General features: G+C 37.7%; 1 protein-coding gene across 1 annotated transcript; it reads left to right on the forward strand.

Moving 5' to 3' along the window:
- The first annotated feature begins 4,962 nt into the window (after positions 1-4,962).
- Positions 4,963-18,757, forward strand: LOC146459278 (uncharacterized). Its single transcript, XM_085089687.1, has 4 exons — positions 4,963-5,086; positions 8,901-9,026; positions 9,899-11,506; positions 18,147-18,757. Exons 1-4 carry the CDS (start codon positions 4,963-4,965, stop codon positions 18,512-18,514), a joined length of 2,226 nt encoding a protein of 741 aa, XP_084945813.1. The 3' UTR covers positions 18,515-18,757.
- Positions 18,758-19,356: the final 599 nt, after the last annotated feature.

Below are 19,356 nucleotides of genomic sequence, written 5' to 3' on the forward strand. Positions count from 1 at the left end.
CTAAATCTATTGAAGGTTGCAGAGTTTTAAGTGCATGTCTCCAAGGATAATTTACCCGTGCTGTTATTCCGTTAGCGTATGTTTTTGTAGCAGTTTACGTAGTACCGGTATTCACCGTCCACACTAAACGCAGTGAATGGTTGGAGTTTTTGGCAAGTGTCTATAGGGGCAGAATAGCATGAACAACGATGTGCGGGCAGGCGTAGTCTCCCCCCCCCCCGCCTCCCCCTGTCACGCGTAAATCGAGCTTCGCGCTTACCTCCACTCGCCTGAAAAACGGAGAAAACCTTAGACAAATAAAAAAATTTAGCACCTGTTCTGCAGGCTACTCATGAATAATTTGGAATAACGAAAAGATTGTAATCAGTGGTAAACAGTTTTCTTACAAAAGCTGGTTTGACACTAAACCAGTCTCTTGGAATGTTGCAATTAAAAAGTCTCCTTTCCGATTTTTAGATACTGAGAAAACTATTAAAACTTTTTCCACAGAAATGTATTAAGCACTCTGTTGAAGGAAATCATCGTACTGCCCACTGATGATAAAAAAAAACATGTTAAGATACGTTTTTTTTTTCTTTTCACGAAACCATTCATAAAGTATACGAATTACCTTTCCAGATCAAAAACGACATTGCAATAACGATGTTCTAATAAAAGATTATTCACAACATTCTTACAACCAAAGTAAGTCTGTTAAGAGCCAAAATTTGTGGCAACAATACATGCGGTTAATGCTTAACTGATATTCACTCCTTACATCGCATGTTCTAATAATACGCTGCTCCTATGCAATAGTCTTTTGAAAGACTTTCCAATGTATGTCGGACAATAAAACGAAACAATCCCTAACATTATCAATATTTTGATTGTTAGTGGGTCTCTGAAGCAGCCTACACAATATAGAACTCTTTTTTGACAGTTTTCTCACACTCTTTCGCCAAAAAGTGAACATTGAATTAGAAATGGTTACTACCTTTCAATATTTATTTAATATGCATTTTTTGATGTGTTTTTTGTTTTGTTTTGTTTTCTAAGTTGTTGTTGTTATTGTTTTTTGTCAATGTTGTCAATTTGTGAAAGTTCAATCATTAACTGACAAAAACTAGGAAAGAAAACGCATAGCTAGCAATCTAGAAACTTTGAAACTGTATTAATGCTTGTAAATTATGGTTAACAGCATAAATATTAATGCTGTGAATTTTTGTACCTTGCATTGAAAATCATATATTTATAATATTAATAAAAAAAACCCCGGAAATGACAAAATCAGCTCTAGTGTGTTTCTACCAAATATCAATCATATATCTCACTTAGGTGTTATTCTTAAAGTGTTTTTACAATGTTTCGGGCACTTGGTAGCCTCTTGTTCGGCAATTAAGCTAGATTCGCACGTGCGCAACAAAATTTATTTCTTTCGGCAGATTGCTGTCAGATAACCCTATACAAGCCATTGGATCTCGTGCATTCGTTGTGCCACAAGATAAGGATGTTCTCCTCTCTATGTGAGTATATGTTGGAAAGTCGTTAATTCCGCTAACATTGTCCACAATAAAAACATGTTCCCAATAGTTCTGGGCGCGTGATTACTATTGAAAGACAGAAAGCACCTTCCTCTTGTGCAATTTTCGTTGTTGGCGTGTGAGAGTCGGTTTCAATTGAGCAATAAGAGAACCTAATGTAATTTGAACTCGTGCAGCCTCTCACGGTGGTTTCCGACAAAAAGGCCGAACGTAGACGAAAATCCCCGGCAACTGAATTTTCTTCGAATGTTTGTTATGTAAGATCGCAGTGTGATCAACATGAAAGTTAAATGTTATGGTTAAATTATAACGCTTGTCGAAGAAGTGGATGGTAATTTTAATTTGATGCAAGAGCAATTTCTGATACGAGAAGGAAGCGAGTCTCTAGCATTGCTTATTTTTTCTGTGTTTAAAGGTAAAAACGAAAAGAAACCGCCGGCTTTATAAAGCAACAAATCACCCATAAGACACAAAGACAACCTTGTCGTGTGGTCTATATCATTAAAAATGGCATGGTGTCAGAAGTGGAAGATGATTATTCCAGAACAACTGACACCTGAAATGCTTAAAATGATTCACGAAATCCACCTAGGAATTGACAAGAGCAAGCGAAGATCCGGCGACATCCTGTACTGGCCAGACATTAGGCAAAGATATCGGATGTGATTGTAAATTGCAAGTCATGCCCTAACCACAAGAAGAACAATGTCAAAGAGCCACTGATCCAGCGTGAAGTCCCAGATCGCCTGTGATTACCCTTGGAGGCAAGGACTGTCTTCCGACTGTAGATTATTATTCAAAGTAAGTAGAGATTGGCTTGCTGCGTGCCAGCACTACGAGTTCGGAAGTAATCACCCAATTTAAATCCACCTAAAAGCCTCAAGCACCCACAAGCTAATGGAAAAGTAGAACGAAACAATGGAACAACCAAATCTGTGCTGAATAAAGCTTATGAAGATGGTACTGATCAATATATTGTCTTCCTTGAATGCAAAAACACTCCGAAATCTAGAGTGAGTTATTTTCTAGCTCAAGTTGTCCTTAACAGAGGGCTGAAAACCAAACTGCCAACTACTATACAGTTACTTGATGCAAGAATTTCAACAGTATGCCAAGTCCCAGCTCCTTGCTCAACAGAAAGCGCAGATCGAAGCTGTATTTTGACAGAGAAGCCAAGTCACTTCCTCATGTCAAAACCGGTGACACTGCTCGAATGAAAACAAAGAATGGCTTTAAGCATGCTACAGTTACAAAACTTGCTCACAGCCCCCGTTCAGTCATGGTGACAGCAATGGAACTCTAGACAGGAGAAACATCATCAAGATCCCGTAAGTAAACAACGGCACCATCACGAGTCCAATAAGTGACAGAGGGATCACCAAGAGACCAGGGAGTGAAATCATCAAGACCCCTGATATTATTCGAACTAGATCTGGTCGAACTGTCTGATCACCCAGACTAAATGATTTTGTATATTACTAGTTGATTAAGGACTTTTAGTACTGTGTGGACTGTTAGGGCGTTGCTAGGCCGAGTTGTCATTATTAGCTGAAAACATTTACTGTGGGGTGGCCTTTGACATAAGATCTTGGACAATGAACAGTGGACAATGTTGACATTTAGATTGCAAATTTATTACTCTTCACACTCGTTACAGGGGAGATGTCATGGTATATGCATTACGTCATTCGTTATCACGTGGTCTTTCATTAAACATGGCAGGCCTTACGTTTACATACTGAGCTTGGGTTGCCTGTATTAACTGTATATATGCATGCTTCTCAGTAATCTCTGCTCATGGTCCAAAGAAAATGAAGCAATCAGTAATTAGTAAATTTCCCCTCCCGTCCGCTAATCCTACTTGTCCGGGGCATCCAGCGGCGCTTTTCGACAGTAGAAAGTCTTAATCGCTCCAAAAGTTCGTTCGGCTCAAACTGTAATAAAAAGGTGTGTTTTTGATTCAAACAGACCTTTGAGATATGGAAAATTAATTGTTTTAGTCTTGAAATGAAAACAGAATGTCGTAGGGAAGGTAGCATTTTCCGAAGACCAACAGAATGAGTTTGGGTTCACGTGTCTTAAGGTACACAAAGTTAAGGGAAAAGGAAAAAACGAAAACCAACATTTCAAATGTTTGCCAGTAATTCTAATTTTCCCAAAAAGGATTCTGTCGCCGTTCGACTGGCTAGTAGTAAACTTAAGCGTCTTGCTAGTTGTGTAAACATTCCGCGTCGTATTTTTTTTTTCCGAGAGAGGTACCCTTCCTTACTCCCGCAAATTGTCTACTTTTTTTTACAAACACAAGTTAGAAACAAAAACTCTGCCTCGTTTTCTAAAGAATCCATTGAAGCGCACGGATTATTAGGTGTCAACAATAAGGTTTCTGATAAATGTATTTATCTGTTAATAAAAAAATTGTCCAAGATCAGTTATCAATACAAAGATTCAAAGTACCTCGAATAATGTCTGTCATCATTCCGTTACTCTTGAGAAAGATATTAAATAGCATTTCATAAAAAAGGAGTCATCACCAAACAGCGCAATATCGTTTTTCTCGTTGTTAGATACATGATGAGGACGGAGTTGGAATCCGTGAATGCTACATCTCTCGATGGAGCATCTAAACTGATTACTGGAATGTGAGTATCAAAAATTCTGCTCCGCGTTTAAATGGTCTTTTTTTTTTTTTACAAATAGTAAATAGTGATCATTTTTATTAATAGATATTTTAGTTTGACACCGTGTCGTCCAGAGGAATATTTGAACTTTTATAACTTTTTAATAAATTTATCTGGGAACAATTTGCTATGACAGGTCAGTTTTCACTTATTTTCCTCTCGCAATGTCAACTAAATTATGGCACGTATTATTCTTTCCAGAAATAGGAAGATTCCTGTTTTGAGTAACCTCATTGTACTCCTCAAAGGAAACATCTTTTGACGTACCATCTTTCTCTCGGATGCTAATGTCATAGCCTTGATAGTCTATACAAACCCCCTACCCCCAACCCCTTCTGAGCAGAGAATGTAAAAATAAATAGGCTTGGATAAAGATTGCTTAAAATGTGAGAATAAAGTGAGATAAGATTTTCCTTTCGAGATTAAAAACTTTTGACGTTATGTTCAATTTCATGATTTAATGAACCCGTTGAAAAGCAAATAGTTGTTTTTGCCTTTTGCAGAACTATGAAAAATGGAAAAATAGGTACCATGAAATTCACTAATGCAAATGGCCTAGCCCGCTGCAAAATTCAGCTGTAAGTGTTAAACTAATTATTTTCTGAATATATTATTGAACAATTCTTAGATTCATCGATTTCAGCTAAATATTCTATTATTTAATTTGTTTCCTTTTGTTGCGATTTGTTTGAAGTGGCCTCGGGGAAGGCGAATCAGAAGACATCAACTTTTCTCAAATATGGGATCCAGCACTTAAGGAGATCATGAAACAGTCTTTTGTAGCTGCTGGGTTTGGAAATACATCACTAGGAGAATACAGACTCCTTCCATGCCCAACCGGCACGTTTTTGACGTTGGGCATTCGTACCTGCCAGGAGTGCCCAGCAGGTGAGTCTCTTCAAGTGTCTATCTTGTATAGAAGATCTTTTTAAAATCACTGTTAAGACTACACTCACCCGGATGATCATAATTTACGTACTTATGACATGACTCCTGGGTTCAAACCATTTACAATCTTTTAACAAAGTTGTTTTCTAAGAAGAGCTCATCATAAATGACCACCACTGCATTAAAGCTGGCAAACATTTGATTTATTATAACTGAAGACTTTGACAAATATTTATGATAAAAATTAGCGATGAGGAAATCGATGTTTCGGCGACTTTTTGTCGTCATATATATTACGTTTTCCTTGCATATTTATTGATAATGATGGACACAAAGGCATCTAAACGTCGGATTTCCTTATCGCTAATTTTCGTCGTAAAACAATTGATTACTTTAAAAGCTAAAATGTTGATTTATGAATCTTTCATTCATTCATTCATTCATTCATTCATTCATTCATTCATTCATTCATTCATTCATTCATTCATTCATTCATTCATTCATTCATTCGTTCGTTCGTTCGTTCGTTCGTTCGTTCGTTCGTTCGTTCGATTTACACTGCCATTTTGACTATTTAAATGCAGCATCTTTCGCTGGTTGTTCATAAGTATTCCGACATTAAATGTTTGCCCACTCCCTTGAATACTCTGTGTCCGGGTTATGGCATGTGCAATAAAGACGCTCAGCAGAACAACCTGATCAAAGGATACTGACGTAGGCAAGGTGGACAAACGGTTTACAGGCAAAACGTAGGCATTTCGGAAGGGGTGTCGGGAATGCGACACATTGTCTTACTACGTATGTTTTAAAACATTTTCACTTAGCTCGAAAGACAAACGGGGCATGGATTCCCCGAAAAGGTGGTGAAAATTAAAACAACAACTCTGTTGAACAGCATGAATTTTCAAGATCATTTCCTTGGCACAATTCGACCTACCTATTCAGAATAAAAAAGAAACAAATAAATAAATAAATAAATAGATAAATAGAGTTGAAGTCCACTTAATCAATATTACTGAACACAAAAGATAAATGTTCATAAAGCTAGCCTTGACGTAGTGAAATTTTTGTTCAAAGCGATACAGGAAACTACATTCAAAGAATTGTTAAGATTTACATCTTTTAAGGCTTAGGCTTCAAAATTTGATTTAGAGAGGGCCATTTGGATGGACCAATCAGATAGGAGAACGTGACCGATTGAGGTTATGACATGGATTCTACAAGTAACCGATAAAAATTGCCTATGGAGCAAAAATTGCCTATAGAGTAAAAATTGACTATAGAGTACATTTCCGCTATCTCCAATATGTTCCAGACAAGTTTGTAAGCCATCCCATCCCGAAAAAAAAGTTTTAATTTCACGACAGGGGGTGTTTAATGTACTTTCTAAATACTCTCAATTTCCCAAAAAAGGCATTTTCACTTATCTCCATGAAACGGGAAGGGAACATTCGTTTGTGTTTTTGGATGGAATAAGAAACCGAGACAGTACGAGCGCTTCCAGAAAGGAAGTTAGAATTTTCATGTCCGCACTTGATAAAAACAAAATAGTGGATTATTAACAGAGATGATGTGATCATAGAATCATGCTTAATAGTAGGGTATCATAGTCTGCCGCCAAACACAGAAAATTACAAGCATTGTGCCGTTTGGACTGTCACATTCATACTTAGTACACTGACAACCTGATATAAAACCACAAAGGATTAAGGCTGGTTTCCTGTTCTTTACTAAAGACATACCTTGCAATGTGTCAAATATGATTCATTGGATGGATGTATTTTTTTAAACCAAAAAATATATGATGTTTTAATATGTACAGTTCTATCATAACGTTAATGAAAGCTTCTTCCAGTGATGCTCAATTTTTATTGAAAATGAATCTGCAAAATAATGAATACTGTCGTGGAAAAACTTCATCATGATCTTAAAGGGACAGCATCAGGCTATTTTTATTAACACACTGAAAATCAAAGAGACGCTATTCCGTTAATAGCAGCCAAGATATAATAACCTAAATTACATTAAAAGAATATCAAAATGCCAAGAAACTATGAGCTGGCAGCTGATCAAAATAAAGATGGGTTCAAGTTTAAAAACGTGAGGCCAACGTTTTCAATTTTTGCTGTCGTAACTCACTAAAAATCGGTTGTACTATATATTGGTTCAACCTTTCCGTCAAATATATTTTTTTTAATTAGCGATTTAGAAATTAACTGTAACACAGTGTTCGAAGTTTAAATTTAGTGAATCTTTGCCCAAAATCATGATATCTCCCATGATACTGGCCCTTTAATTTATTTAGTGTGCTTCAGAAATCACATTCTTGACTCCAGCATTTTATCTTTATATGACCAAACTTAACGCGTGCAAGCGTTACTTTTTCCTTACACATTGAAACGAATTTACTTCTCAATGCATTAAAGTCAAATTATAAGGAAAAGAAAAGAGTCGGTTACACCGCAAAATGAGATACTGACGCAAAATGTAACGAGAATCGCCGCAAAATGTAATAACATCGACGCAAACTGTAATAAAGTATTCAACACAAAATGTAAGAACTTTTCTGACGCATAATGTAATAACGCAAAATGTAATAACTGACGAATGACGTGTATAGTATTAAGAAATCAGTATCATGATTCAGTGTACGTTCACCTATGCATAAATTGAATAACAGGTGTACAGGTTTTATTCTCAACTCTTAAAAGTTTCAGATCGGGGGACTGTTATTTTCTTACCGTTTCTACTTATTGTGGCGCTTAAAAATATGCCTTTTTCGTGCTACGCTTCTTTATAACAGTCACTTTTGGATACGTAAATGAATAATGGGAATAAAGATACTCAGTTTAAAAACTCTGCAGATCGGAATGGGGCACAGCGAAACCTCTCCTTACGGACACCTCTTAATGCGGACACCTCTCTATTACGGACAGTTCACTTGCTCTCTGAGAGACCGAAATCCATATAAAGCCTACTTCTCTAAAACGGACACCTCTATAATACGGACACTACTTCATGTTCCCGCGGTGTCCGTTGTTAAGAGGTTTGACTGTAGTTATATCAGGATGAAACGCCCTTCGTAATCTTCCACCCTAGAGTTAATGTTTATGTGCTTCGAATAAGTGCCCGCGTCGTTATTGAGGGGTGAGGCGCTTTTTGGAGGGCGGCGCCTATTTTTCGAGAGCCACATGCACCAACGTGTATGGAATACCATAGAAATTCTGACCATGTCGAGAGTCCCTGCAAAATGCAATATTAACGCAAAATGTAATAAAGTATTTAACAAAAAATGTAAGAACTCTTCTATTAAATAAGCGTAGCGCCAAAAAAGTCACATTTTTAAGCGCCGCAATAAGTAGATACGGTAAAAAAAAAAAAACATCAGTCCCCCGATCTGAAACTTTTAAGAGTTGAGAACAAAACCTATAGACCTGTTATTCAATTTATGCATAGGTGAACGTACATTGAACCATGATACTGATTTTAAAAAACCATTCACGTCATCTGAGTCATTACATTTTGCATAATTACATCATGCGTCAGAAAAGTTTTTACATTTTGCGTTGAATACTTAATTACAGTTTGCGTCGATGTTATTACATTTTGCGTTATTATTACATTTAGCGGCGTAACAGGGTCCTTTAAATTGCTTTGATTGGCTATACGAAAATGTCATGGAAGCTCAATAACTATGGTGAGCTGCTCGTTTATCGCGTACCACTTGTGTGATGCTCCACGCCATTTCCCTGCTTACCCTAGAAAGCGTGGTTAAGGCTTTTATGTTTTGAATATTTTTTGTTTAACATTTTAGGAGGTCATTATTCGGACACTGAAGCCTTTGTCAGTGACAGTTGTGTACGATGCCCTAATGGAACTTTTGTGTCTGAAAACGATGCTCCTGGGAAGAGCGTCACCGATTGCAGAGCCTGTCCACAAGGTAGTACCATTATCTTGCAAAAATGTCCAGAGTGTTTAAAGGAGTTAAAAATCTACAGCGTAACACAAGGCATGTAGTAGCCTAACCCAATTTATGATTTTAACCCTCGAAAGGTTTTGGGGCGTTTTCCCTTCTTTTATTTGTCCAGACGCATCGATGAAAAAATCAAACGTGTAGCTGTAGAGTTTACTCATCCCTGGCCAAGATACTCAAACGTTGGTGCTTCCTTTTCTTTCGTTCTTCCTCTAAACAAACGCCATACTGTATATTCTAATGTTAAAAGACAATTTTCCTTACGGGAAAGGATTGAAACGATTTGCAAACATGAGCAACTGTTAATAAAATAACAACTGAAAACAACGTTAACAAGGAAAATTTACTTTTATAATCCCATCTGGTAGGCTTTCAGTCCTGGCAGTGCATATGAGTACACTAGTTATGAGACATTAATTTATACTGCGCTAAATAATTCACGTCACATTTTTGAAAATTCAAGGTGGGTTCTAAACCCCTCCTTTAACATCTTTTTTTAGTGAATTTGCAAGAAGGTGTGTATTGGCATGCTGGTTACAATTCCATAGTAAAACGTTGCGATCAGGAGGCTCGTTTCTGTGTTATGCTAACCTAAGCTAAAACAATGGATGTTTTTAACGGCTATATTTTTGCTATGGTTACCTATTAAGTCGAACAATTGACTATTTTTGCACCATTTACTGATAAAGAATAGCAGTACTTATCGATCAAATTATAACTGAAGAGAAAAGCTGTAAACCGTTATGAGCGACCTCAAAATCACTAACAGACAGAGAAGCAAAAAGCTATACATGCATAGATAAGGAGGTTAAAAATTATACTTTATTTTTCGTAAACAGGAACTGATTCTAGCTCTTTTGCTGGATTTCGAGCTTGCAAATGCCTGCAGTCGTTTCATCGGACAGATCTGTTTGGGGAATGCAAACCATGTGCTGCTGATGGTTTAGAATGCGCTGATGACTTCGCAACTTTAAAGTCTGGTTTCTGGTGGAACTGGAAAAATGAAACACACAAACATCTCTATAGAGAATTCACAAGCCATGTCCTTAATGTTACCGCTGAAGTTAATGCACACATGAATGGTTCGCTACCCAATCGGTCGTTAACTAAGTACCCACACGCTCTACCGAAACCTCATAGATGTCCTCGCCAAGAATCTTGTACTGGAGGTATAGATTCTAACTGCAGCACTGGATACAAAGGTCCGTTGTGTGAAGTATGCAATGATGGCTACTACAAGCAATTTAAAAGCTGCGAACTGTGCCCAACAAAAAGATGGATGATCGGGCAGCTTTCTATCTCAGCTGCAGTCATTATCATAATAATCGCTATCGTAGTATGGTCAAGCAAAAAGAAAAGCAAAAAGAATGTCGGGCGTTCTTCAGTGGACATTGTTCTTGGGCGGCTCAAAATCGTTATTGGTTTTTACCAAGTAACGTTTGGACTGCTTGAAGCATTTGCATACATTGAATGGCCCGACTCTCTTTCCCTCATCGGAACATATTCCCAGGCTTTGCAGTTAAACGTGTTCCAGATTGCGCCTGTTCACTGTCTCTTTCCAGAATTGAAAATTAATGCATTTGGAGATCTTTTTTCCATACTCACGCTAAACGCTTTAGTTATCATCCTGTCGTTCTGTGTTTACGGATTCAGAAAGTTATTCCTTAGATTGCGTTCCACCTTGGATGACCAACAGAAAGCCCTGAAAATGTCTCAGACGAAAGAGTTGATGTACAAAAACGCTTGTTTCATCCTGTTTGTTACCTACCTCAGCACGTGTTTGAAAACAGCAGCCGTACTGCCTCTCGCTTGCCGTGCGCTTTGCAGTGACGATGAAAAGGATGATTGTACCAGATATTTAAAGGCGGACTTTGGCATAAACTGTGATAGTTCAAGATACAATCGTTTAGTTATCGTCGGATACGTTGCCGTTGGTTACGTGCTTTTCCTGCCAGCAGCTTCATTCCTCACTCTCTTCTTGAGTCAACGAAGGGCGCTGCAAACTACCCGAAATGACGACGAAGGTGAAAGTTGCGACGGCGACAATGAAGCAAAAAGCGCTGAATTGCTTACGGGATTACGATTCCTGTTTGAAAATTACAGGCCTTCTGCATGGTACTGGGAACTTGTTGATACAGTGCGCAAGGTTATCCTGACATCTGGTTTAATCCTAATCGGCAGTGAGAGCAGGTCCTATGCAGGAATCGCTTCCATCATTTCAGGTATCTATGCAATTGCCTTTGCCGTCAAAAAACCAGTGGTAGATCCGTTCGAGAACAGGTTAATGCTAACGTCTTTAGTGGTCACTTTCATCAACTTGGGAATAGGAGCCGTGAGTAAGATTCCCAGTGAAAACATCCCTACATCTGTGGATCATTCCGTTGATAAAATCATGTTCGAGTTACTGGTGGTTGGAGCAAATGCTTCAGTGATCCTCCTTCTAATTGGTAAGTGCCTTTTTGTAAGTCATCTTTTATCCAATTCAGCCTGGAAAGAGAGGGTGGGGAGGCTGATCTAGAATCAGCTCGTGACGTTTAAAGTACGAAAGCAAACACCACCAAACTTGCTGAATTTTCCTAAGATGTATCAGCTTACAATCTGGTATAACAGTAATTTTATCAAGAGGCTTGCTGTTACCATGCCGACAAGATATTGACAACATTGTCACCTATAATGCTTTGCACTCCTCGACATGGAAATCTACCGTTCTCTCTTTTATAGAAATTCAAGGGTTTTTTTTTTTGTTTCTCTTTATTTATTTATTTATTTGTTTAGTTTTTACGCGGTGGAATGAAATTCTGCTGCATCTTGCCTTATACAACACGCTCTGGATTTAATTCACCATCATCACACTTTTAATTTACCAGTGGTTTTGTTTTATGGATTAATTCATCATTGGAACATCTTCTTTGATACCCGTGTGTAGACTGATATCCCCGACGCTGTTCTGGTCATGTGATGTGGTTAGTTTCTAAAATGGCATCCGTGATAATAATTTATGTAGATATATTCGCCTGACGTTGTTCCAGGCCAATATTCTTTTTGTTCGTTTGTCATTTGAATTTACATAAATTATAACTCTTTCTCTGCGAGATCCCCTAGCCAGGGTACGGACATGGCGGAACACAGGCCAAGGAACGAAAAGAATAACTGGGTTGGCTAACCTGGTGGCTTTTGATCTGCTTATCTTCGAATCTATGGCTTTCCCGATCTCCTTCAAGTACGAATCAATCAGTGGACCACACATTTCCAATTTGTTTCCGATCACCGCCTCTAAAAGCGAATCCACGTTTGTCATACCGTAATTCGGCTTGTTCTTTGCGCTCTTCACCGACTTAATCCAACTTCTTTCAATGGAGAACTTCATTTCGATTATTGAAGTATTCCAAAATGTTGTTCCTCTCTCGGTAGCTGTGGAACGTCCCCTTAAATCAAGCAAAGAATTTTCGTTCTTTTCACCCGCTTTGTCGGCCATATTTGTTATTGTTGTATGTTTTGGTGGTACACATCGCTGCGATTGACGAGCCCGCACAAGTAGGAGAAAAATACCAGCAACAGGCCATCGTGTGAGGAAATGATATTTCATAGTTTGTAGGGCTTTTCAAACCTATTCGTCGACATTTTACTCCATTAAGCGTGTTAGAAGTCTCGGTAGTCTGTCGGCGGACTACATGACGTGTATACAGTACATTGTGAAGATTTACGTTTGCGATCGACCTCATTTGTGTCAAGTTTTACCCCAAAAGGGCGTAAATAAAATCAGGAACCATTGAACGTTCCAAAACTCCAGACACATTGAATAGAACGAAAAAACTAAATGAAAAAAAAAAAACAGAAAGGAAATATAAATACTGAAAAAGAGAGAAACGTAAATTATAAAATACATAAAATAAATCAGCTTAACTAGAATTAAAAGTCAAATTGTCGTGCCAACTAACACAACAGCTTGGAAAAATATCCAACAGCCCGAATGATACTAATTGGACGAACCAAGGGAGGATTCCTGCCCTATCACTACGCAGATGTCAACAATAAAAGTAGTTAAAACTATCACGCGCTTAAACGAGCCAAACCAAACGCAGCTGAAATGACCTATATGGCATCATAAACACCATCGTTAAACACACAGAATAAGAGGTCATATTTAAAATGAGGAGATTTTCAAATGTCAAACATATGATTGATGAATAAAAGGCTCTATCAAATCCGGCTTAACCAGACAAAAAACACCGGTATAGTACAGGCCTTGATAAAACCAATTTTACTCTGAAAGACATACTCATGCAAGCTCAATCTTTATTTACATACTGTAAGCGGATCAGTATCTTCAAGAGGAACAATCTTTTTATACAGATATTTTTCTTTTATTGTAGTCAAGCTGATATATGTTATGTTTTTTTTTATAACTGACTAAGCTTTTCAAAGTTTTAGTTTTCAAATATATTTTTTCAATTTTTCGTTAATTTATTTCGTTCTATTTCATGTTCCGGGATGTTCTGAGATATTCCGGAATGTCCCATGTTCTAGATTTTAAAGACACTCCAAATAAAACCCATTTAAAAGATTTCATTTTATGGCGTCATGGCTTGTTGTGTAAAGGGATGTAAATTGTTATTGTCTTATCCTGTACGAATTCGGTCGAGCAATTTTTTCAACCGAACGTTGTATTTATGAGTACCCCTCGATGCCATTTTTTCATGTGGTCTACGGCCATGGGAAACTAGGACACCCAGTATTCATACAAATAATGAATAATATAAAATATTCCATAAATATTTGCATCGTGTCATGTATCGAGGGTTGAGAACACAAATACCATATTAATGCAAGTTCTACTGTTGATCTTTCTCGCACGTTGATGGCAAATTTAGACCGTAAAACAACATCAAAGCCGCGGTTGACAAGGATCCATTAAGGTGGCTTACTACAGTTTTGTACTAGGCGAGTGTAATATGCGCGCTCTCCCAACACGAAAGCATCACACGCGTGCAAAGTGATGCGAGCTCGCGACCAAGCAAGCAAAAATAACAAAAAGGCGGCTCTCAGAAAAAAAGTAACAATTTCACCATATACCGAGTAGGTTCCAGAAGTGTGCTAAGTAGCTAATTATGTTTGGGCTTGAAAACTGATGCGAGCTCGCGACCACGCAAGCAAAAATAACAAAATGGTGGCTCTCGAAAAAAAAAAAAAAAAATTTCACCATATACCGAGTAGGTTCCAGAAGTGTGCTAAGTAGCTAAATTATGTTTGGGCTTGAAAACTGATGCGAGCTCTCGACCACGCAAGCAAAAATAACAAAATGGTGGCTCTCCAGAAAAAAAAAAAACAATTTCACCATATACCGAGTAGGTTCCAGAAGTGTGCTAAGTAGCTAAATAATGTTTGGGCTTGAAAACTGATGCGAGCTCGCGACCGCGCAAGCAAAAATAACAAAATGGCGGCTCTCGAAAAAAAAATTTTTCACCATATACCGAGTAGGTTCCAGAAGTGTGCTAAGTAGATAAATTATGTTTGGGCTTGAAAACTGATAAAACGTGTTTTCTAATGGTTGCCGGTCCTTAACAGCCTTGAAGCCTTAAACACGAAAGTAGAATGCGCTCACCAGTTGGAGCTTGCGCAATGGCCTTCCTACCGGAGATCGCGAAAACTATTTTTTCTCGCTAAATTTCTACAAATGTAGCCGTACAACCTACATTCAAATATTTGCTGTTGACAGAAAACACTAAAATGGATACGTGAACAGATTTTTTTTTAGGAAGTTTCAAAAAAAGCAAAATTTCAAAATTTTGTCATTTGCCAAATTTCTACCCGACAGAGGTTCGTTCCTGCAAATACGTATTTTTGCCCACTTTCCAAATCCTAAAATTTTTAAAGTAGGGCACTAAGGCCAGATTTAGAGCCAGACCACTCTAAAAGGTGTAGCTCCCAGGCACCCACTTAAGACTATTTTACACTTTTTCAGCATGACAAATTTTATTTCTGACTCAAAAGTAACTCAATTGTATTTATTGTGCTAAAAAAATCCAAACCAACTCCTGCTAGCGTTCTTCTTAAGTTTGATTTAAGACCTTCTTTCACACCAGAAAACTGTAGTAAGCCACCTTAAGTCTGTCCAGTCTAGTCCTTCTTATTTGGCGTGCCTAACTATAAATACAGCAAATACAATTTCTCTTTCTTACCCTTACGGATGCATACTATCTCCTCTTTGAAACAAACGATATATGTGCAAAGGCGGCATTCTTTTAAGCCATCTCTCATTAGCTGATCCGACAGCGCCGGGTATCATCCAAACATTTCCAAATAACTTCCAAGTGGTTCCAATCTCTTCTGAGACTTTACAAACACTGGATATCATCATCTAACGATCACAAGACCACTAAACAAAACTGAGGAGCTACAAGCCATCATCGTTAGCCTCTTATTCCCCAGGTATTAAGGTTACTTCCATGTTTCGCGAGTGCCTTCAGGGAAATTTAGCGTACGCGCGCTGCTTTCGATAAAACCATGGAAAACTATATATCACTGTAAAGCTGATAAATTGAAGTTTGCGAAAATATCAATGTTTTTTTATTTTGTTGGATACATAAGCGCTCAGAGGCCTGCAAACTCAATACTACCGACGTGTACTTAACTGAATTACCCACTCTCACGTAAAGGCGCAAAACCAAAACGACTGCACAATATCAATCAGGAGATAATGGGCTAACAACGTGTGTCAGGCTTTTTCTTTATTCCTATTGGTTTGTGAGAAAACCCATCCTAAAGATGGACAATGGAAAATTTTTGTAGTCCCGTCAGATGTTAACACGTCACGGGAAAAATATTTTGAATTTCGTAAAAGCCTGACACACTTTGATGTATTAATATCTGATGACCATTTTGGCCAAATTTCGTTGAAATCTGGCAAATCTGCATACCCTATTAATTCATTTGAAGATGGGGAATTCGCGCAAAAACAAAAGCCGTGTTTTCGGCCTCGAAACATTTTCCGAGTTTTCGTACCTCGTTAAAATACTTGTCAACGCGCTCACGCCGCCGGCCAATCAAACACAAAGAAGCATTCCCTGGGGAGTTCTGTAAGCATTTAGTGTTACTGTAATATCGTAAAGCGATTTCGTTATGGCGCGAGAAAGCCACCGGCTAAACCAAAACAAAGAAGAAAACGGCAGATAGACGCAGAACATGAAACTGGCAGCCCCAGCGGAGTTGACACGAGACACGCACTTCTCACCGCCATCAGTACACGAGACTGCGTGCTGAGGTTCGCTGCTTATTTTCAGCCGGTCAACAACGGCGAAAGTGGCTGGATTGTCACCGGCATCTTCGATTTCGAACTCCGAACAGATGTTCGACTCTCCACTATCCGATCTCTCGTCCTTGAATTTCTCTACTGCTGAGGCAGTTATAGAAAATCTGACTGGTTGTACCAAGAACCCTTGTCGCTCTCCGACAGCTGAAGTTTTTTGACCTTTTGTGCTTTCGTCAAATGATTTTTCGACCTTCTTTGGGCCGGGTTTTCACCCAAGGTTACTTTTCTAGTTTCGCTTTCTTCATAACAACCTTTTACGCAATGCTTGAATCCAAAAACGAACGCTGTTTCACAGGAAAATTTTACATACAACGCCGTGACATGCGATGAACACGATTTAGACAAAAATATGCAAATTTACCGGTAATTCAAGATCGCGGGTAAATTTTGCCGCGTAATATCTCAACACTGTCCCGCATAAATTGGATTATGACACCTTCGCTCGCTCACCGCTTTTCCTGCAAAACTTTGTTTTTCAGGTAGCTCGCGTTATTTTTAAGATTTCTAACGGCTGTTTTCACGAAACTTTGCATCCCTTTCTTGTTTTAACAATTATCTAAAAAAAAATATTTGAGAAAAATTCGACCTTTCTTCCCCATAAGTAACTTTAACTACACTGTTACTGGGTAGTTGTTTCCCAATTAAAATCTACAATGGCTATACTTAAACAAAGATTAGGCATCTTAAACAGGTAACATTTGATTAAAGTTTCATAGATATCAGCTAAAAAAAACATTGCCACTTCTTAGCAGACAATTCAAATTTTGGCCAATCCTCAGTTACTGTGTTTTCAAGAGGTAACACAAATTTCCCTGGGACATGATGTATCTAAGGAATAGGCTTTTTGCAACAGTTGATCACGTGACCAAAAATTAGTAAACTTGCCAATAGCTGCAGCTATATGAATTGCAGAAATGCAAAAAGCATTTTTTTTTTAGCTAGAACACCAATTTTCAGACCAATAACCTTTAAGGCTGGGATTTCAGGACGATTTGAATGTTGGAAAATTGTACGGTTTTGTATGGAAACGAGAAAGGCTTGCTATCCAGTCACGTTTTCCGTAGTTAATCGCACAGAAAGAAAGAGGGTGACAAATTTAGCTGGAATATACATTTTCAGACCAACAAAATGAAAGCGAAAGATTTTGTGCCAGTTTAAAAATTGGAAAATTTACAAGGATTTGTATGGAAAAGCACTGAAGCGTGACTGGATGGCAAGCTGGCTTTTTCTCACACAAATCCATCTAATTTTGAACGTCCATAAAAAATTCTCTTTCGAAGATATTAGCCTGACAATTCGCATGCTAGGTTATTTTTTTATACGCTCTTTTCAGTTTTGATAAAATTATTTGCTAAAAATAGATAAATCGTTGTGTTTAAGAGAAGTAGGTCACGTGATATTGGGGAATTTCCGTATTTCATTAATGTCTAACTAACGAATACGAGAAAAAAAAAGTGAAGCACACCAACGAGTATTGCATAGACCTTTTTCATTAATGGCGGCCGATTTATTATTGTTTTAACTATATGTTAATAGGCCTTTCTAACTTCGTTTTAAAGTAAAAACTCTACTGAATTTTGCCTATGTTAAGCCTAATTTCCATGAAAATAAATTAATAATTTATCGGCTGCCATTTTTGAAAAAGGTATAAGTAAAAGAGATGAATAACCAATGAGACAGGTTCAAAAGTGCCGAATTCCTAATTTCTCAATCCTAGAAAGAGATACTTTAACTGTCCCATTGAAATTTAAGTAATTTCGTTTATTTTGTCTTTTTAGTCCAGTACATCATCTACCTTTATCGTTACGTCAAAGAATGGCGCAAAAATCCAAAATGGTCCCTATCTTGTTGCCTCGCCCTATTGTTACCTTTGAATGAACTTCAGAGCGAAATTCGAGGATTGGCTGCGACTAACGTTCTTAAGCAACAACTTCAGACAGGTACAATTGACATGCCGTCCATGACAACCGCCATAAAAGACAGCGGCGTGGTCAACTTCACCCTCGAAGAAGAGGAACAATCAACTGAGAATCCTTCAAGGAAAGAAGACGAAGAACGGCCCGGCAACTTCGAATCCCACACTGATGTGACCGTCGTCACTATCCACACCGCTAAACCAACAAAATCATACGATACCAAACTTTGAGCAAATGATACGCAATCAAAGTTGTAACTGTTTTGTTGTGGTGGGGATTGTGCTTGTTTTTTGTTTGTTCGTTATTTTTATTTTGTTTTCTTTTACTTTTTTATGTTCTTTTCTATTCACTTGCGCAAAAAGAAACGCAGGCTTCAGTTTTTAAATATAATTTATAGGATAGAAGTGTAAAACGTGATCCAGGCGTCACTCCACTCTGAAAAAATTGTATGATTTAAGTACGTAGAAAGAACGGGGTCTAGATTACATTGCCAACGATGTTACAAAAAATCAATCCGAGACATAGATACCTATTAACTGCTGCTGTTCTGAATTACGAGTTAGTGAGTGAAGTTCAAGTGAAATAATTTCAATGATCAATTAAGTGAATCATAATTATTTCTAACTAGTACAATTATGATTACTGATCCATTAGTTCATGGGTAGACAAAAATTAAGCTATGATCCAACATGATGAATGACTTTAATAGTAGCAAATCCCTATTAACAACAAATGGAAAAGCAAACATTAGGGGATGATAAATATACCTTCTCTGTGGCATGCTGATTAGTGAGTTATGGGATGCTACTTTCCATAAGAGTAAATCGCCTGAAAAATGGCTCATAACAAGAACGGTTTAGTAGATAACATAAAAGAAAAGATTCAGTAGGTAACATAAATAGAAAAGGTTTAGTAGCAAGGAAAGATTTAGTAGATAATATAAAAAGAAACGATTTAGTAGATAACATAAAATAAAAAGATTTTGGTAGATTACATAAAAGAAAGGATTTATTAGATAACATAAAAACAAAAGATTTAGTAGATAACATAAGAAGGAAAGATGTAGTAGATA

The sequence above is a fragment of the Pavona decussata genome, unplaced genomic scaffold (genome assembly GCF_977016875.1).
Source record: "Pavona decussata unplaced genomic scaffold, jaPavDecu1.1 SCAFFOLD_221, whole genome shotgun sequence".
Classification (NCBI taxonomy): domain Eukaryota; kingdom Metazoa; phylum Cnidaria; class Anthozoa; order Scleractinia; family Agariciidae; genus Pavona; species Pavona decussata.